General features: G+C 34.9%; 3 protein-coding genes across 6 annotated transcripts; 2 read left to right on the forward strand and 1 right to left on the reverse strand.

The window, feature by feature from the left end:
* Positions 1-346: 346 nt before the first annotated feature.
* LOC140801873 (putative clathrin assembly protein At5g35200) lies at positions 347-8,354 on the forward strand. The gene is made up of 16 exons (XM_073157231.1): positions 347-544; positions 1,020-1,149; positions 1,544-1,613; positions 2,503-2,600; positions 3,127-3,268; positions 3,342-3,442; positions 4,121-4,204; positions 4,312-4,362; positions 4,449-4,514; positions 4,592-4,657; positions 5,285-5,365; positions 5,487-5,564; positions 7,057-7,209; positions 7,297-7,372; positions 7,467-7,588; positions 7,750-8,354. Exons 2-16 carry the CDS (start codon positions 1,051-1,053, stop codon positions 8,110-8,112), a joined length of 1,650 nt encoding a protein of 549 aa, XP_073013332.1. The 5' UTR covers positions 347-544; positions 1,020-1,050; the 3' UTR covers positions 8,113-8,354.
* A 559-nt stretch (positions 8,355-8,913) lies between these two features.
* Positions 8,914-11,687, forward strand: LOC140786389 (uncharacterized). Of its 4 annotated transcripts, none has more exons than XR_012108648.1 (4): positions 8,914-9,277; positions 9,526-9,713; positions 10,229-10,375; positions 11,182-11,317. XR_012108648.1 is itself a non-coding variant. In XM_073134823.1 (3 exons), exons 1-3 carry the CDS (start codon positions 8,992-8,994, stop codon positions 11,551-11,553), a joined length of 846 nt encoding a protein of 281 aa, XP_072990924.1. In that variant the 5' UTR covers positions 8,914-8,991; the 3' UTR covers positions 11,554-11,687. The 4 variants fall into 4 exon arrangements, 2 of the variants coding, with proteins under 2 accessions (XP_072990924.1, XP_072991007.1); XR_012108651.1 differs by having other exon boundaries at positions 9,526-9,701; XM_073134823.1 differs by lacking the exon at positions 10,229-10,375 and having other exon boundaries at positions 11,182-11,687.
* Positions 11,688-12,241: 554 nt separating this feature from the next.
* LOC140786328 (26S proteasome regulatory subunit 6A homolog) lies at positions 12,242-18,989 on the reverse strand. The gene is made up of 11 exons (XM_073134703.1): positions 18,734-18,989; positions 18,478-18,594; positions 17,760-17,867; positions 16,696-16,887; positions 16,353-16,544; positions 15,919-16,037; positions 13,964-14,051; positions 13,163-13,282; positions 12,905-13,045; positions 12,558-12,643; positions 12,242-12,460 (listed from the first exon to the last, which is right to left on the reverse strand). The coding sequence occupies exons 1-10, from the start codon at positions 18,857-18,859 to the stop codon at positions 12,566-12,568; spliced, it is 1,281 nt and encodes a 426-aa protein (XP_072990804.1). The 5' UTR covers positions 18,860-18,989; the 3' UTR covers positions 12,242-12,460; positions 12,558-12,565.
* Positions 18,990-19,932: the final 943 nt, after the last annotated feature.

Raw genomic sequence — 19,932 nt, forward strand, 5'->3', positions numbered from 1 at the left:
GTAGTCCAGCTGTCGCCAGCCATAGTTTTACGCATTTGAAAGCTACTCCCACTCCTATAATTGCAGCCAAATACTTGAGAGAAAAATAAAACAAATTGTTGGAAATTTTTTAATAAACCCAGAAAACGTCGGCGGTCTTCCATAACTCCCTTTCCTCCCCCGCAGTAGTGACTAATTACTCTTCTAATTAAGTGCTTAATTCCATTAATTTCCAACAAACTTCTCATTAACCATCATCTTTAATTTATACTAATTAGAACACATGGCAATGGCTACATTTTTTCTCTATTTATGATTCCTCCCACCGACAACCACGTCATATGCATTAATATATATGTATAAATTTATACAACACTTTAGCTGTCCTAAATTTGTATCTTTCGAATTTGGGTGGTTGGTTCGCGAAAAGGACTGGGGAGGAGCATAACATTGACAAGCGATCGCCTTGAGAAAAGAGGAAGAAGAAGAAGAATAAAAGCACAAAGGAGTCGACGGCTACTGAGTATTTTCACTCCCTGCGTCTCCAACTTTCTTTGGTTCTCTGGTGAGTATTTGGTTTCGTTTGGTTCTTGTTCTGAGTTGGGTAGTGTTTTAAAATATGACCTTTTGGATTGTTGGCTTCTTTGCCTCCGGCTTTGGTCGGTACATGAGTTTTAGTTTGTCTCAGGTGGTATTAGATTTGGTTTCGATTCAATTGTCTTGGGTAACTTTTTGAATGTTCTGCTGGATATGATGCGAATTGAGGAAGCACATGATGGTCACGTATTTCTTCACTGTTCGAGCAATTAACTGAATTTTCTTTGTGAACTATGAGAGCTATAATGACTTCCTTCTGATTGATGTAAATAGAACTGCTTTGCTTGTCTAGAAGATCTAGACTGTTAGTCTCTCTCTCTCTCTCTCTCTCTCTCTCTCTCTCTCTCTCGGGAAATAGATCTCGGGACAATAATTTAAAAGATCTGATTTGTTCAATTGGTAGCTCATTTTAAACTCTTGAATCTTGCTTGCGACTCAATCAGATTGGATTAGATCTTGTGCTAGTAGAGGAGAATGTCGGGAGGAGGTACGCAGCAGAGCTTGAGGAAATATCTCGGGGCCATTAAAGACACAACCACTGTCGGGCTAGCTAAAGTGAATAGTGATTATAAGGTAACACGCCTCGATAGATTTTGATAGATTGAAGGGCAATTTGGTTTCATGTGTTTTAAGATGCAGTGTTTTATAAGAAACCAATATAAGCTAAAGCCTTTTGTCTTTCCCATTTTCTTTTCATTAAAGATTGAGAAAATGTGTTTTGACATCTTCTTAATTAAAGTAAATACCGAAATGTTGTATGCCAGCCTATTTTAGTTGTTGGAAATGATATTTCATAGAATCTATGAACTGAAAACTGTTTTTTGTGTTACACTTTATACATGTAGATACAATTTTTCCAAATACATAATACGAAACGACCCCTTGATGGATCTTAGTTACATGGTTTGATCTTCATACTTCTTCTTATTATCTTGATTTATTTAGATGTTGTGATTCCTTTCGGCAGGAATTGGATATTGCAGTTGTAAGGGCTACAAACCATGTTGAGCGTCCCCCAAAAGAGAAGCACGTGATAGGTTGGGTGCACCCTGTTGTAGTAGCTTACTAGAGCTTTGATCGTGGGCTATTTGTTCATTTAGTAGTACGCTTGTTTTGTTTTTGGATCAAAAATTATATTGAAGAATGTTTCAGTTTTTTTCCCAAAGAAATAACTGCATGGAAACATTGTAGGTTTATTTATCTGCTTCACAAACCTTATGATTAACCTGGTTATGATATTGATTATGACTATATGGTTTAGGACTTCAACTAATAAATTTTGCTAAGGAATTCATTGTAGTTTGTGGAAACAAAATTTATTTATGTCTCTGGGTAATGCTATTGTTAAGTTTACATTTATTGCACCATCTGGGTTTCTATTCACTAGTTCACTGAACTTTCTGGTAGAATATATTTATGTTAAGATATATTTTTTTTGGCAGAATGTTTTAGAAAAGTAATGTCATTTCTATATGCATAAATAGTATTTATATGATCTTTGTTTGAATATGAAATATCAAAACCACCGTTATCTAATAATTTAAGCTTTTATAGTAATTGATGAATTATCTTAACACCAAAGCAGAGGTCCTGATTTTAAATTACGTCGTACCTATTTGTCATTTACAATATGAAAAAGACCTCCACCCTTTTAAGTCAAGTCCACTTCTTGATTCCATCAAAATATTTTAAGCCCAAAAAAGAGGAATAATATTTGAATATAAATATTAAAACCATGATTCTCTAATTATTTTTAGAATAATTGGTGAGTTAACAATTGTGAAAATGATCTTTAGATATCATTTCTCAAGAGTTTCAATAGAGTTTCAATCACAATTTGTTCACCTATCATCCTTTCGAAGATACAGTTCATGTCTCGTTCATCCATAACGTGTCATTTGACTTAGGATGCACTTTTTTTTGCAGCAATATTTCATGCTATTTCAGCTTCAAGGCCTCGTGCGGATGTTGCTTATTGCATTCATGCTCTTGCTAGACGCCTTGCAAAAACACATAACTGGGCTGTATGTCTCCAATCATGTACTTAGCAGTTAGAGCTTATTGTTGTCTAACATTTTCGTAAGGCTATTGTATGCTGCTATGTATCTGCAATCATGTTCTTACTGTTATAGGTATCTAGCTGGTCTTGACAACAGTGTTGCAGATCACCTGGTTTTTATCAATTTTTTAATTTGTAATAATTAAGAATTGTTGGTCCTCAATTTTACTCATACTATCATGTTCAACTATAAACCATAAAATTGTGCTAATTACTTCTAGAATTTATAGAGCCTCAGAATTTGAAATTTTCACAGAAACCATCTTAATTATTTTGTTATCTTTTTTCTGTTACTGTTAGGAAATACCATTACACTGCTAAAAGTAAGAATACTTATTATGATGAGTGCAATTAGTTGTTTAAATTATATTTCTGATCTTTTATAGATATCTTGAACTGATCGTTGTTTCTTCTCTATTGGAAATATCACACAGACTTTGGATATGTTACTTCATTCTTAGTTGTTTGTTGACTCAGTGTTACTTAATCAGGTTGCACTTAAAACATTGATCGTTATACATCGTGCTTTGAGGGAAGTTGACCCAACTTTCCATGAAGAACTGATTAATTATGGTCGCGGCAGAAGCCACATGCTCAACATGGCCCATTTTAAGGACGATTCAAGTGCAAATGGTAGTGCCTTTTATTTGAAGTATTGAAATAAAATAGCAGAAACATTTTCATGACTTTGTTTCCTGTCATTCAGCATGGGATTATTCTGCATGGGTGCGCACCTATGCTCTATATTTAGAGGAGAGGCTTGAATGTTTTCGTGTACTCAAATATGATGTTGAGTCAGATCCTCTGGTATGTGATTTAGTACATATTTCCCCTTTTCTCCTTTATGGCTTGTAGCTCTGTAAAACTGTTATTTTGGATTCTATGGAGTAAATTTGAGTTAAAACTATAATTCTTCTCATTATGATCTAGATATGTATCAACGAACATTAAGGAACCTCTGCTGCATGTTTCATACTTCAATTCTTCTTCTGTTAGTTTCAGTAAACAAGCACCTTGCAGGAAGAATTTGGTAGTCTGAGATCCAAAATTTGAATATTATGAAATGAGTAACGTGGGTAATGCATAATTACTTTGTGATAGATTAGCAATTATTCTCCATCTTATTCACAAAACCACTCAGCGACGTCCTTTTTAAGGATTCAGCGAAGTGCAAAGAGAATATGATAATCAGCATAGGCTAAATCAATATCTTATTTATTAGTGAAATAAAATTGAATTTTTGTTGTATTACTTTTCACATATTCTCTTGCTAGTTGCTACTCACCTCTGATAAGATGTCATCAAAGTGCACACCACTACTTGTACTTTCAGAACTGTAATTCAAATGGAAATTTACCTTGTTTAAGCAACTTATGATGTCTGACTGATTTTTCAAGAATTATTGTAGATGTTGTTCAAAAGAAATCATCGAAACAAAATATAAGGAAAGGTCATCTCTCAACTTTAGCTTCTTGATGTGCGCAGAGAACTCGGGATGTTGACACTGTTGACTTGCTTGAACAATTGCCATCCCTACAGCAACTTATGTCTCGCTTGCTTGGTTGCCAGGTAATCCAATCTCTGCTCAATGTTGTAAGTTACATATTTAACTCTGTTTTAGTTAATACATTTTGATACATTTAATAAACACTGCCAACTTTGGAATTTGTATGCAGCCACAAGGTGCAGCGAACTATAATTTTGTAATTCACCTTGCTCTTTCTATGGTAGGGACTATATTCACATATATTAATCATTAAATTGTAATTACAGATTCCATATTCCTTGACTTTGCTTAACTTATTTTTGAAAGGTTGCTAGGGAGAGTGTTAAGATTTATAATGCCATTAGCTTTGGTACAACCAATTTGGTTGACAAGGTACTGCAATTTTTGTACTTACCAATAGAATTCTTTTGCTGCTACCAAATATTATTAACTACCTAGTCTTATGGCAGTTTTTTGAGATGCAACGTCATGATGCTATTAGGGCACTTGATATATACAGGAGAGCAGGTCAACAGGTAATTCTTTAAAGATCTCTTTGCTAATATATAATGTATATACTCATGTTTGAGCGTGAATCATGAATCAATTGACTTGACTTGTCTAGACGTGGTTGTATATGTCAGGTATAAATTATTGAAGTGATGAATTAATAGGCTAATATGTGGTGGTCAGTACATACACACCTCAATCCCTAAATCAAGCCACCTTTCAACCTCATTACACTATGTCTAGAAATCTCAATGAGTGAATGCTCCTGAGTTGCATGGTCCTAAAATGCAATCAAGCAGGTAGAATACTCTACCTGTCAACTAATCTTGCAGCCTCTATGGCAAGTCCCTCAACATAGTGCATGACCTAATATATGAAGAAGAAGAAAAAAAATTTCCCCCATCTAGTTTGATAAATAAAAGAAAGTAAGAAACCCCTCCATGAAAAAAGAATACCAAAACATGCCCAAATATGTTGCCCTTATGCAGGAAAACCTTCTTTAATATTTTAGGATTCCAATGTCATGTGCCCCCACAAAAGAAAGAACATATTATGGAGCTTAAATAATGTGAACTTCAAGATATCTGCGCTTTTCTTTCAATGTACACTTTACATGCCCTTTGTTTTCCCTAAATTTACCTATATGTGGACAGGCAGAGAGACTTTCAGAATTTTATGAAGTATGTAAAAGCATTGATATTGGACGTGGAGAAAAGTTCGTAAAAATCGAAAGGGTATTTATATTCAAAGCTATTCCCTCTACCTATAACTTTTCCTTTTTGCTTTTTTGACATGGTAATGCTTATTGAAAACTTCTGGCCAACACATAGCCTGATTATTTTAATAATGATGCAGCCCCCATTATCATTTCTAACAAATATGGAGGAGTACATCAGAGAAGCTCCACGAGCTTCAGCAGTTCGCAAAGATCAGGTAAACGAGTTCTTTAAACTTTTTGTTGACATGATCATGAACAGTATGTTTTATGCTTATCAATTTACATTTTATATTTAAGTACTGTATGCATGTTCACCTCTTCCCTATTTTTACCAAAGATGTTCTAGTGATGTCATCATATTTAATAAGACTGACGTACTTGAATGGACCTCTCCGAAGCCTTGGTCGCCACTTGAAGATTGAAAGTACCTTGGGTGTCATTCTTTCCAGGACATGAAATGTCTGGATAATAATTTGGGTATCTAGATGTTGCTTTTAGAACTTTGGCGAGATTTGGTTTCCGAGGTTTGAGAAAACTTACATTCAGCACCATCTTGTACTTCTGTTCAGCTTTAATTATCCTTTGGACCATTATCTCCATTTGGCATAGGTCATTCAATGAACTAGGTAGGATTCTTCATTTCTTCTTGTGTTTTGATCCATAACCTTTTTAAAGTCTCTCATCTCAATGTCTTGATTACTGCACCTAATTCAAGGTGTTTATCATAACAGTAGTTGGTTCATCTATCTGTAGATTGTAATAATGAGCACAGCTTTCTATCTCCACTTTCATTGTCGTCATCGAACCAGGCCACCATATAAGTTCATTTTCATATCTATATTATTGATTTCTGGAGAATTCTTTGGTATTGTCTGTTTCGTCTAAACTCCAAACACTAACGGTGTCAGTCATTTCAACCAAGGGCTCAAGAAACTGAATAGTTCAAGGCTTGCCCTTTTATTTTATCTCGATAATTCAAGCCTTTAGTTTATCTCGGTAGTTCAGTTCCTATAGACTTTTTCTGTGGTTGAAGTTTATTCTTTACTTTTGGCTTTTGAGTTAGGTGCCAAAATTGTGGCATAATATTCATTTGTTATGAGATTAAAAAAGTGAATCCTCTAAATGGATAGGTAATAATGTAAAATAGTTTGTTGAATGTTTCAACAAGTACACAGGAAAGTAAACTTTCAAAATGGGGGAATGCAGAACTTCAAATTCCAATTTGCCAATTGATGCTTGAACTCTAAATTATCTGTGCTTGTGCGAAATGGGTGGCATAATCTTTTTATAGGGTATAGTCACATAATTTTATGTTTCTCAATTATCCATTCTATTACACATATTCTACATCTTGCTTTACAATAAATTAAAAAGTATTGTCCGTTTTCTGGCTAAACCTGTCTCTAATTAGCATAATTAAAGCAAGTTATTAAGACAAGACACTTCTAACTGGGGATTTCCCCCCACTTCTGTCAAAGGTTATGAGAGAGATTTCATCCGAGCAACTTTCAGATCTGACTACTGCTCTTTAAGAGAGTTAGTTAACGACTAAAAGTCCTGTGATGTTAAATCGATAAATCATATAAGCTCGCGTTTCTCTCCATTATTATGAACTTGTGATGATGCATAAATCAACTATAGTTCTGAAATTCAGCTATCATCTTTGTTTTCTTGATTGGTCTTTTCAATTGAAATATATTTTTCCAGGCCCTAGATGGGAACAATGCAGCTCCTAAGGAAGTATTGGCCATAGAATACAAGAACGCATCTGAAGTGCAAGAAGCAGCTCCACCATCGCCTCCACCTCCCCCTCCGGAACCAATTGAAGAAGCCTCTGCAACTGAGCAAACAGATTTGCTGGTAAACATTTGGGCCAGACAGAAAGTTTCTTCTTTCTAGCTAATAACAGTTTCTTTTTACTCATACTTTTCAGTCATGCTTTGTCAGGGACTGAGTGATCCCAGCTCAGACACATCTGAACTAGATAATAAGAATGCTTTGGCACTTGCCATTGTTCCAGTTGGTAATTTTTTTCTCTTTCTTTATATATAGGAGTCATACTAATCTCTGTCAAATTGGTAATCTTATTCCTTATTCTCTATGGACGATTATTGCAGATAGTGTACCGACTGAAGTACCTTCTGGAGCTGTTGGTTTAGAAAATGGTACTACTGGCTGGGAATTGGCTCTTGTCACCACACTGAGCTCAAATGAAAGTGCCGTGGCTTCAAGTAAATTGGTATGATTTTTTCTGGAAACGTTCACTAATTAGAAAGTTATTCCCTAAGCTGATTCCTGTTTCTCTATGACATTCTTTTACAACAAATGTTGGGACATTTCAGAGAACAGTTTAATTTCTATCCAGGCTTCATAAAACCATATGTTTGCTATTTTTGGCAGGCGGGTGGGCTAGATAAGCTCACTTTAGACAGCTTATATGACGAAGCACACAGACGAGCAAACCAGAACACAAGCTACAATCCATGGGAGATGCCACCGGTGACTGCTCCTTTGATGCAACCTGCAGTTCAAGACCCATTCTATGCCTCAAATGCAATCTCCGCACCTCACAGCGTGCAGATGGCAGCAATGGCCCAGCAACAGCAAGCTTTTATGTTGCAGCAGCAGATGATGATGATGGGCCAACAAGCTCACCAGGCCCCTGTAAATCCATTTGTCAATCCATACGCAACTGTTGGTGTCCATCCATATGGCACAGGAATGCCTCTGCATGCATCCAATACATATGCAGGACTTATCTAAACTTGCAATGTCATCGAGATGCCAACAATAGAGGATCTAGACCATATATGATATGGAACTATTATTGGCAGAAGGGCCGTATTGATCAGCGGAGGTTATTAATTCTTTTGGGGATGTATAATATGCCATGTAGGTGTATGTAGTTAGAGAATCTGCTTTAAGTTGATGAAAACTTTTGAGAGTTGATTGTTTGTAAACATAGTTTATAATAAGAAATTCAATATTCATGTGATTCATCTGAATTGTTGATATATTTTTCTACTAATTGTTGTTAATTTTGAGGGAACATATGCGATGAAATCTTTTCTTAAATAATGTTTTTTAAAGTTTAGAGTGTACATAAAAAAATTTCAGAAGAAAGCAAGATATTTTTTTTCTTATATTATGATATTGTCTAATACTAGACAACTCCAGAATATTTATATATAGTTTTTCTTTTATCAATCTAAGTTAACTTTAACAGTGATTCGTTATAGCTAATCGTGCATGCGGAAAGAATTCGGCGATAATTATAATATTTTAAAGAATGGTGTGGTTAGAATAATATTTGTAAATTAATTTCATTCTTTGTATTTAAATAAAAATTATTTTTTTTATTATATTTGACTAATCTATGTATCAAATTTGAAGATACTCTAATATATTTAAAATAATACTAAAAAAAAAAAAAAATATATATATATATATATATATATATATATATAATAATAAATGTAAAATATAAAGTGACACAAATTTCCCCGTAATATTTTAAAAGTTTTTCATGTAAAAAGTTCTATTTAATTTAAGACAAAGCCTCGAAGTCCGATCCCAGCCCGAATCCGCCTCGTACTTTGTTAAACCCCCCTTCCCCTCTCCCTCGTCGTAAAATCCATACCCATGCCTCGAGGATTCAACGGCGTCAGAGAGGACCTCGCCGACCTCCGGCGCCACTTCCTCGGCATTGTCTACTTCCTCTGCCCTATCCTCTCCTCCTTCTCTCGCTCCGAACCTCGCCGTTCGCCGCCTCCGCGACCTGCTTCGCGCCGAATCGCCGGGATGCTAGCCGATCTCGCCGAGTTCCGCGACGCCCTTCGCGACGGCCTCTCCGCCGTTTTAGGGGGATGTCCCAAGAGAGAAAGCAGAGAGTCGAGCGCTCCGGAGTTCCTAGTTACGATCGACGGTGGTAAATTTTCTTTTTCATCCCTGACTCTATTACTAGCGATATAAAAGTGAAGATTTGTCTTCATCTTCAAGTGTTTGCTGGCAGCTAGCGAAGGGAATTGCAATGGATATGATTATAATTAAGATTACCATCAATCAGTTAAAATTGTTGTTTTCCCAGAAGAATTCGTCTCCTATCAACCTTCGTTTGTTGAACTATTGAATTGCTTGTCGGTTTTTATATTTCATATTATACCTTTGTTGTTGCAGATTTTGATCTGTCTCACGTTCCAGGAGAGCATATCCCAGCCATTGAAATATTTGCTCCAGATTTAGCTGCTCTTCGCAATAGACTTTGTCCTGCTTTTGTGAATGAGACTTTATTTTGGAGGACTTACATGGCACTGTTGCATCCAAGGCTTAATGATCATGATTCAGAGTTGATAGTAAGTCAGAGGGTAACAATTTAACTCTTGCGCATGCATATGGCATTTTTCATACACGACTTTGTTTACATGTTCAGACAATTTGGTAGGATGTATTTGGAAATACTGCATAGGCACCCATTTTAGAATAACTATTTGGTTTCTAGGTCCTATAAAATTGTATCTCGAAGTGTCAATCAATGTCCATATTGTTTTATTTGACATCTACTTTAATTGAGTTGATGTCAAAAGTACTTGAGACAGTTTTTCAAACTTTTATAATAAGGGAAGGTGCTACATATATTCTTGTTACTATTGTTTGGTGAAAAAATAATGAACATTTCCTGCTGTTGTTGATTTCATATTTTTATGTTATTCCTATAAATACTACATCATGAAATACATCAATCCAAACGGCCCCAAAATGTTCCCTCAATAGAACTGGATCAAGGTCTTTACTAATGTACAGTTGTTATTAGGTGATTGTGTTTCCAAAGTTTTCATAGAGAAAAAGTTAGCCTGATGATGAACATCCTTCACTTGTGCAGTTTCACTTTCACTTGCATGAGATTTACCTCTTATTGAACAAAATTGTCTCCAGTAATAGCATATGCTGCATTTCTTGTTGCATTTGGTAACAACTACAGTGTAGTAGAACAGAAGTAGCAGCTTTCTTGGCCCATATATTAATTCAGGTATTGCTTTACATGATATCCTTTTATATATCAATATTTGGTAAATTACTAAATTTGCTCATCTTTATACTGTAGTTGATTGATTGCATTGTTTCTCTGATTATTATTATTATTTTGTGGAAGCTTGACTTACTGACCTTGATTTCTGAGAATTCAAGTCATTCATGATGATAATTCTTTTAAAGGCCTGAGCTACAATATTTCCTGTATCATTTGGTTGCTAATTATCCAATAATCTTTTATCTTGTTTAGTGAGTCTACCCAAGTCCTTAAAGGTGACAATTCTTTAAATTAATGAAATTATGGCATTAGAAGTTTCATTTTGTTAGTCCTCCTTGATAGTCTATTCATATTTTCTGCAGTTCTTCAAGTTCAATAAGAATACTCCAACAAAATAAATTTGTTATCCTTGTGAGAGAATTTGATAATAGTCATAGTTATTTCAGTAAAATAGCACATTAGTTATGGTAATTCTAATCAAACCATGGGCAACATTACCTTAATGTGTAATAGAGGAGTCCTTTGTGAACATTTAAACATATGTTCTTAATCGATATGCCTAAGAGAGCGTTCTTTAAAATTAGATTCGGATATGCAAACTCACCATACATTCTATAGAAGTAGAAAAGTTCTTTTGTTCCTCTATTATAGTTTTGCCTTGCTATTGGTCAATCTTTTGCTTAGTATGAACTATATTATGTGCTCTTGTGAAAGTTAGTATTCTCCAGCATTTACCTCATTATCTATAATACTATCGGTAACATATGTTGAAGATACTTGTTGAGGTCTTATTCTTGGACATGCAGAAGGAGATGCAGAATAGTATGGACTCACGAACCCATTACTATGAGGCTGCACAATCTCTATGGACCGACGACAAGGGAAGTATCATTCAGGAAGAGAACAATCATCAATCTTTAGGGAATCAAGTATTCACCATGCAAAGATCTGAAGATTTATCATACAACCATATAGATGAGCGTAGTAATTTTCTTTTAGAAAAATATTTTGATTCATTTCTAGTAGACAGAATCGAACTAAGTTCAGATGATTCCATAAGAAAACTTGTTCCGATTGGTCATATGGAAGATTCGGACTTTGAAGTTGTTCCGATTGGTCATATGGAAGATTCAGACTTTGAAGTCGTTGATTTGCATCAGGTTCATCGGATTATATAGAGTAATTTTATTAGGTTGTTTTTTACTCTTTGATAGCAAAGATTTGTAGATATGCCCTTTCAAGGTGGTGCTAATTTTTTTACGATATAAACTTGTAATTTTGAGTGATGTATATTCTTTTCCTGGGTTGACTCTGTTTGGAATTTCTTGATGGGTCAGTTCATTGACCCTAGGAATTCGAAATTTCGTATTATGGACATGACCCGTTAGATAATATAGTCGAATTTTATAAAGTGGTTTGGGATGATTTTTTTGATCATTTCCCACAATTTACAAGTTGTTGAATTTGGATTGCTTAGTCAGGCTGCCAGAATTTTACAGAAATATAGCTTTTAGTCTGGAAGTGACTTCATCCAGTCAGATTGGGTCAAAACATGGTCGATGTTGAGACTTGAGAGTAACGGGAATCAAAATTAGTCATGGAGTTGTACTTTGCTCCACCTTCTACCTGGAACGACGCTACGATCCAGGTACGCCCGCAGTTATGAACTCGGCTAAAATTAAAGCAAAGCAAACTGTACCTCACCACCTAAAATCATGACATATATACATCCTCCAGCCATGCTTTCGTGAACTCGGACACTACTCGGAACATTCATCAATGATTAAAATAAAAAATCAACAAATTGAGCAGCCACTAAAACAAGCTCAAATGGGCCACGAGGATGTAAAAAGCAATTGGCCCCACTGGTGCAAAACGGACGTCAAGAGATTTAATAAGAGCAAGAAGAAGCACAAGTAGTATAACAACCTTGCAAGTTTTGACTACCTTTGGTGCAAGATAAATTAGGACACAAAAGGCATTTAAATTTTGATCTAAAAGTAGTGAATACTGGCCCTTGATAACTTGTTTAGCCATGGAACCGCAAGAACACATTTGGGCCACCATGCACCAGTATGAAGTTTCCTGTGTGGAGTGTTCACGGGGGTTGATCATTTAAGAAAATCACTTTGAACTTATAAAGTACAGCTAAACTATTTATTTGCATCCATTAACGTCTTACAGATAGTATCAAGCATAGTAATTCAGACTGGATTTCTTCTTGGCCTGAACTTGGATGATCCCCTCGTTGAAATCTTCATGCGTGACCTGAAGACAATTAATTTGGTCACTTCAATTCTTATCTGAACAATGGTAACTAGAGAAAACTTCAAATCACATATAACAGTAATTTACACATGCAAAAACCAACTTTTGGTCATACGATTTACACCAATCATATAGATTAGACCCAAAAATGTAGCCAATGGCATGAAGATAGTATTGAATTATCAATCTTTGAGAAATGGAAAGATTTAAAAGTCAAAAGGGAAGAAATGATAAGCACAAGCAAGAAGAAGAGGGTAAAACCTCGGTTGCATCTCGACGAAGTGCAAGCATGCCAGCTTCTACACAAACTGCTTTCAGCTGCGCGCCATTAAAATCATCAGTTGAGCGAGCCAGCTCTTCAAAGTTGACATCAGGGTGTACGTTCATCTTTCTGGAATGAATCTAAATTACAATACGGAAAATTAGTTTGATCGAATGCACTTTTATATATTAATATAAAGAAAACACAAGACAGAAGAAAAGTTACTATGAAGGGAACAAAAATCTATCAAAGATCACCTGCAAGATTCGAGCTCTTGCTTCTTCTGTTGGATGAGGGAACTCAATTTTACGGTCCAAACGACCAGATCGCATTAGAGCAGGATCAAGAATATCAGCTCGGTTAGTCGCTGCTATAACCTGTGAACAACCAAAAATAATGTCAAACTGAAAAAGAAAAAGACAAAAAGGGAGCATATGACCGCCAAATGACAACACTTACAGAGTCTAAATGTAGATATTCTCATATGATCAGAAACTGACAGCTAATGTACTGTTAATTTGTTATTTACTTATCTATTCCTCTGTATTGCCTTTGATGATTTCACATGATAGCTTACAAGTTACTAATTTAGGCTCCATTTAGATGCATACCTCCCTCCTCATCACAATTTTGCAACCAAAGATCAGATGATGAGAAATTGTCGCTTCTTTGGTCAAACATTAATTATCATAACTTTCCTAACCCACCTCGAGGAAGGCATAAGGGATAACAATCAGTGATAAGAAATTGATTTGGACCCAAAAGAAATTATTCCCCTCCATATTTTCCACCTCTCTTTAGTCTTTACCCAACAAGAGTGGTCAATGCCCCACCAAAACCTCAGGAATGATTACACTGCAATATCACACCCTCTCAAACAAAAAATGATAGTGGATAAGGATAAGAATAAGTCTAATTCTAGGACAAATCCTTTTATCAAAAGTTTCTTTTAGCATTTTAAAAGTAAATAAGAGATTTAATCAAAGCAATGAAACTTAAGTTGCTATCAAGGTCCACATGCAAGTAAGTAATTTAGGAGGAAGAACATAATATCGGACCTTTATCCGGTCATCACTGCTAAAACCATCAAGCTGATTAAGTAATTCCAACATTGTCCGCTGCACTTCCCTATCTCCACTTACTTCACTGAAATTAGAAACCAAACAGAATATTATAACGATCTAAGAATAGATGATTTACAGGTAAAACCAGTTGCTAATCAGGTAGCTTACACTATTCACTTATGAATTCTTATATGTAGACTTGGAAGCAATTTTTCAGTTGAAATATTAACCATATACTTTAATCAGAATATATACTACAACTCTTTCAACTAAAGATACCACAAACCCACAAAAGATGCAGAAGATAAATAAGGGAACTGATATTTACAGAGCAAGGATTACTATTGCCAGAGCAAACATAAGTAAAATGACCGTTATATTATACCCATACTCTATCTTTTAAATGACTCCACTCCACTAAATCATATGAGGATATTTTTGTCATTTAGAAAAGAGTGCCCTGTACATAACTTTTGCTCTGTAAAAATCATTTCCCAATATATGTTGAGCATATCAAGCATTTTACATAAGAAAAAGAAGATTAAAAACAGGCTTACAGCAAAGAGAAACCCTAAGAAATGAAAGGATGCATGAATGAACAAAGTTCTTGGACAGTCAAACAGAAATGGAGAGGCCTGCCTCAAGCAGGGACTAATTCGCGCTAATTAGTATGTTAAATAAGTTGCATGGTAATAAAATATATCACTCAAAATTTCAGTTGATGAGATGCCAAAGTATCACAGTCTCAGTTGATGAGATGGCAAACTTGATCAGGAAATATTGTCCTTGTTTCATGATTTTTCAAATTGTTATTTTCAATTTTACTTTGTAGTCCAATTTTATTTGAAACATTATAAAATCATAATCAACTGTATGCTGAAGAAATCTGAAGGAGAAAAAGATTTAATGTGCAGGAGATAAATTGGGAGCTAAGGGAGAAATATATCTGGGAAAAGAATGTATTAAATACTAATATACAATTTGTCACCACCTCAAAAGAACAGCTTGAAGTACTACCAGACTCTATAATTCATCTTTTTATTGAATTTGAAAAGGTAAGGTCGCTATTAATCTCTACAAAACTCGATTAATAATTTCCAATTGAACAGCTTCAGTTAATTTTGTTGGCCTAAACATATGTTATCAAAAGAACCAAGGATATGTACGCAGTCAAGCAATCATATAACACATATGTGATATGTACCAGGTGCATATGCAATCTACCAAAAGATATATCAGATAAGTACATATATATATGTTAAACACACAGTATGTTAGATATTTTTATTGTTAATAAGCTAATAAATAGCTATATTAGCCAAAAAAACATATGGAGATTAATTTTCATCAAACCTTATCCACAAATAGAAAGATGCTTATAACCGAATGATTCAAACTAAGTGAACAACTAAATATTTCTAACTTATGTGATAAGTTGATAACCACATACTAAGTTCCTAACAGAACATTATATAACATAATAAAGAATTAGAACAGCTATATTAAGAATATAACTTAAAGTGATCATATGCACTGATGTGCATATAGTGCATATGTGGTCAACATGCAGTCCATCCGTCTATCCATTATATGCTTGTGGTTATTGCATATGCGATCCATATATGGTTTCGGCTGCATACATGGAACCAAGGATCTGATAATGTATTTACAGAGTGTTTACACACCTTGACACCAACAATGCAGCCACACAGACTTTCTAAAAGATTAAAACTATGATTAGAAGTTTAAAACTATGACATAATGATCAAAATAGTTCAAATTTAGAAGAAAAAAGGTGATGAAAGAAGACTTTTACATCGATCAGAAAAACATTCATAAACATAGGCACACAAATCCATTATCTGCATAGCAACTATAAAGAATAGCATACCACTACCAGTACATTCTGAAGAATTATGCTGATTCATAATATGAGGAACATAGCAAACCTGTCAAAACGCTTTGTCCCAATTGCATCAATTTCATCAATAAATATTATACAGGGAGATTTTTCCTTAGCAAGCTGAAAGGCATCACGAACAAGCTTTGCGCCATCTCCAATGAACATCTGAATGATTCAAAGGACAGTAAATTAGTCAGATTAATGGATGTAGGAGACAATAAAAAGCATATCTCATATTTAAATTTTAGAAAACAATATGTAAAGGGTTTCCAACATCTTGTACTTCTTCATGGAATATTCAAACTAGATATGATATTATTTTTAATAGGTAAAATAATAACTGGCAGGAAACATGAAGAACTGTTCAAGCAACTGCAGCTCTGGATTAGTGTAGTGCAAGCAAAAGCTATTATATTCACAAGTAAGAACAAACCAGCAGAAGTAAGTGGATAAGAACAGAATCACAGAAAATGCAGTCACCTGAACAAGTTGAGGACCTGCTAGCTTCAAAAATGTTGCATTTGTTTGTGCTGCACAAGCGCGAGCCATCAGCGTCTTCCCAGTGCCAGGAGGTCCATACAAGAGCACTCCTTTAGGTGGACGAATTCCTAACTTCTGAAAACGATCCTTGTGCGTCATTGGCAACACAATAGCCTCAACAAGTTCTTGAATCTACAAAGTAACAATTACGATCAAGTGAACAATAAGAATAAAAACAAACAGTGAGCAATTAATTGTAATAACCACCGACCAAAAACAACTCTAATCATTCCTGTAGGTTTGTAAATTTAAAATTTCCACTACAAACAGATACGCTATTTACCTGCTTCTCAAGGCCACCAATATCATTGTAATCTTCTGTTGGTTTCTCATCAACTTCCATAGCCTTCACTCTTGAGTCATATTCTGAGGGAAGTGTGTCCAGTATCAAATAGCTGTCTTTGTTGACGCCAACCAAATCCCCAGGTTTAAGCTTATCGGGATCAACTAGTCCAACAACAGGAAGAAATATAGTCTGCAATAAAAAAGGACAGAAAAATCATGCCACTCATAGAGTCAGAAAACATGCTTCCTCACAAATAAAAACAATACTCAAGAGGGCACTGACAACTCAGGGTGATGCCCAGAGCGAAATAAATAAAGGACAACAGAAGAAGGAAGAAAAGAAATTTGAGAAAAAAAGAGCTGCATATTTTTGATATTATGAAGTCCATTTCTCAATCTCCAAAGAGAATAGTAGTAGATATTAGATAATGGGAAAAGAAAAGAGAAGGAATCATCACTATCTAAACCTTCTCAAAACAGTATAAAGCTATGAAACACGGATACTCCAATTTGCCTCTACTGCCAGTATAAAATTTCTGATGTAACTAAGTACTGTCTCTGTTCACTTTCCATGTATAAAATTTCCAATGTAACTTAATACTTACCTATTCTTGTCTCTACTCATTTTCCATGTCTTGAAGTGTTGATACATGAACGTAAATTATAATCAACAAGGTAAAGGATTTGTGATGTATCAATGTATCGATCTTCAAACCAGCAATATGTTTACACAAGATCTATTGGACAAATATAGAATCAAGTTAATTTCTCTCTGGTAGTTCAAAAGGTGGAAAAATGCACTTAAGTTGCTTCTAATGAAACCGACCAATAAATTTTCTGAGACTGGACTACTTTGAAACCTTCTCTTGTGAATTTAGCTCTCTAACTTAATGCAAGAGACCCAACAGATTTCTCTTTTTTTTCCTGAATATGTTCCTGACATTGTTTCCAAAGCCTTACTGCAATTTTAAAGTATTCAAGCTTATTCTTTTCCTCATCTTTTTATTCTCCTAATCTTCTACGGAGAAACTTGAACATTAAAATGATAAATAAGGATCTTACCTGCCGTGTAGAAGTTTTCAAGACAACACATTTCCCTTTCCTTTGTGAATCTAGATCAACATTTGCACCGTCTTCCTCTGCCTCATCTTCAGGGTTCATTTCCAAAATCTATAGAAAACAAGAAAAAGTTTAGGAAGATGAGAAAAGCAAGTGCTCTAGAAGTATGGAGCAGTGCATTTTATTGTAGTAAGTGAACATCATAAGACAACTTAAACAGAAATAATTCGACTGTCTTCTTCCAACTTCTCCAGTACTTACACAGATTATAATTAACTCCTGGTCTACCATAAAAGTTAAAAAGAAAATTGGAATGAGTAGGCAATATGTAACAGATCGGTATGCATATAACATGCTGAATCATTAAAAAAAAAAATAGTGGCCTGGTACTTTAATCAATAAGAGGCAATATTACAGAATCCATCTTATTTGACAATCATGTTTCACGAAAAGTCAGGTTGAATCTATTGATATCCTAACCACTTAGCAGGCTGTAAATCCCTGCGAGCAAATTGCAACAAAAAGGGTACGCATGATTCAGACAGATACTTGGTACACAGACATCTTCATTTCTCTCTACCCTTTTTTCCATTTTGGGCTGTTATTATAGGAAACAAAGACCAGAAAATGGTAAATCTTGGAAAGTGAGCAATAAAACTAGCAAATAAATATTTCTTCTTTTTTGCAAAAGAATATAAAAGGGGAGAGAACAGAACTAGACCTCAACAATATTGCCCACAAGGTAAGGAAGTTGCTTGTTTAGCTTAATCTTCTCTTGATTCTCCTTAATTTTCTCTTTAAACGACTCCAGCTCCAGATTGTTCCTCTGCAGCTCATCCTACAAATAATTCACAAACGAAACAGCCAAATCGATAACAAATAACAAATGAAAGTCAAGCTGAGGACATCAAGAGAAGACAGAGAAGTATAAAGGCGAATGTTTAAGTTTCTTTCTTCTTCTTTTTTCCAAAGCCAACCTTGAGCACGCGGATCTCGTTGTCTAAAAGGCGAGACGCCCTAAGGATATCGTCCGTGGACATGGAGGCGAGCTGGTCGTCCTCCGCGCTCGACTCCTCCATCATCACCGCTGCGCTTGAAGCCATTGAAGACGAGATCGAAGAGAGCGAGGATGCGAACGTTGTTAGGGCTCAGGAAGTGAAGCGTGCGAAGCGACGCACTCGAAAGAGTCGAGACATGAAGAATACTCCCAAGTTCGCGGCCGCGTGTTAGGGAAGCAGCCCAGCCCGGAAACCGTCTCGAGTTATCGGGTTCCGAACCCTTAGCGGACAAATGGATAATTATCCGTTTCGATTCGGATCCTTATTACATCCATATCTCGCGAATGACCCGTTTACTATTATATCATAAGCTTGCCAAATAATGCCTCGTGTGGGGTAAAAGCTTGGCAAACTTAAGGATATCCATATGCAAAAGGGTTCACAACGAGGCCAACAAAGTATCTTTTGGTTTTACCAGTCCAATAAGATTTATTGGTTTGATTTTTTGTGGATGTTTGGGGTTAATATTTAGTTAATATTTTATGAGTGTTATAGGAAGCATAATATAAATTTAAAATAGGCTACATCAGAGGTGACAAGGGGATTTTGCTGTTTAATTATATTTAATTTTTTAATTTTATATATAAAATTGAGTGGCCATGTTTTCTAAAGTTGAAGAACATTTTATTAGATGAATGTTGTAATGTAAATGGACGACCACTTTAAAGAAAGAAAGATAAATTATTTTCCAACTCACTTTTCACAACAAAATAATAATAAGTATGTCAAAAAAGAGTATGATAGTTTCTGAAACTATCTTAGTTCCCTTTCTCAACTTTCCTACAATCAAACACGAGAGAAATCTTTCATATGTTTCACGACATTTCATAATTTTAACAATATACTACCCATCACCTTATTTTTTTAAATATTATATTATATTAATAATTTATCAAATTAAAAAAAAAAATATTATTAATTGAGAGTAATATGTGTATATACAAATAAAGGAACTGATATCTTTTTATAATTAACTTAATAAAAATTTAATTAAAATTTATCTTTTCGATTATTTGTTAACTACATATATCATATCATATGCATGCAATCTAATCTTTTTAATTAATATGTTTTTTTAATGTAATGTTAACTTTGAACTTGTACGAGAAAATAGGTAT

Source organism: Typha latifolia, chromosome 1 (assembly GCF_019914945.1).
Source record: "Typha latifolia isolate L0001 chromosome 1, TyphaL0001v2, whole genome shotgun sequence".
Lineage (NCBI taxonomy): Eukaryota > Viridiplantae > Streptophyta > Magnoliopsida > Poales > Typhaceae > Typha > Typha latifolia.

Excerpts from the sequence above, each read along its gene's own strand:
- LOC140786328 (XM_073134703.1), bottom strand. The coding sequence starts at position 18,859 with ATGGCTTCAAGCGCAGCGGTGATGATGGAGGAGTCGAGCGCGGAGGAC. Across the intron at positions 17,868-18,477 it reads TTGTGGGCAATATTGTTGAG|ATTTTGGAAATGAACCCTGA; the intron begins GTCTAGTTCTGT and ends TGTTTTCTATAG. Across the intron at positions 13,283-13,963 it reads GCAGTGATGACCGGATAAAG|GTTATAGCAGCGACTAACCG; the intron begins GTCCGATATTAT and ends GGTTGTTCACAG.
- LOC140801873 (XM_073157231.1), top strand. The coding sequence starts at position 1,051 with ATGTCGGGAGGAGGTACGCAGCAGAGCTTGAGGAAATATCTCGGGGCC. Across the intron at positions 1,150-1,543 it reads AAGTGAATAGTGATTATAAG|GAATTGGATATTGCAGTTGT; the intron begins GTAACACGCCTC and ends TCCTTTCGGCAG. Across the intron at positions 7,373-7,466 it reads ACTTGCCATTGTTCCAGTTG|ATAGTGTACCGACTGAAGTA; the intron begins GTAATTTTTTTC and ends CGATTATTGCAG.
- LOC140786389 (XM_073134823.1), top strand. The coding sequence starts at position 8,992 with ATGCCTCGAGGATTCAACGGCGTCAGAGAGGACCTCGCCGACCTCCGG. Across the intron at positions 9,278-9,525 it reads CCTAGTTACGATCGACGGTG|ATTTTGATCTGTCTCACGTT; the intron begins GTAAATTTTCTT and ends TTGTTGTTGCAG. Across the intron at positions 9,714-11,181 it reads AGTTGATAGTAAGTCAGAGG|AAGGAGATGCAGAATAGTAT; the intron begins GTAACAATTTAA and ends TTGGACATGCAG.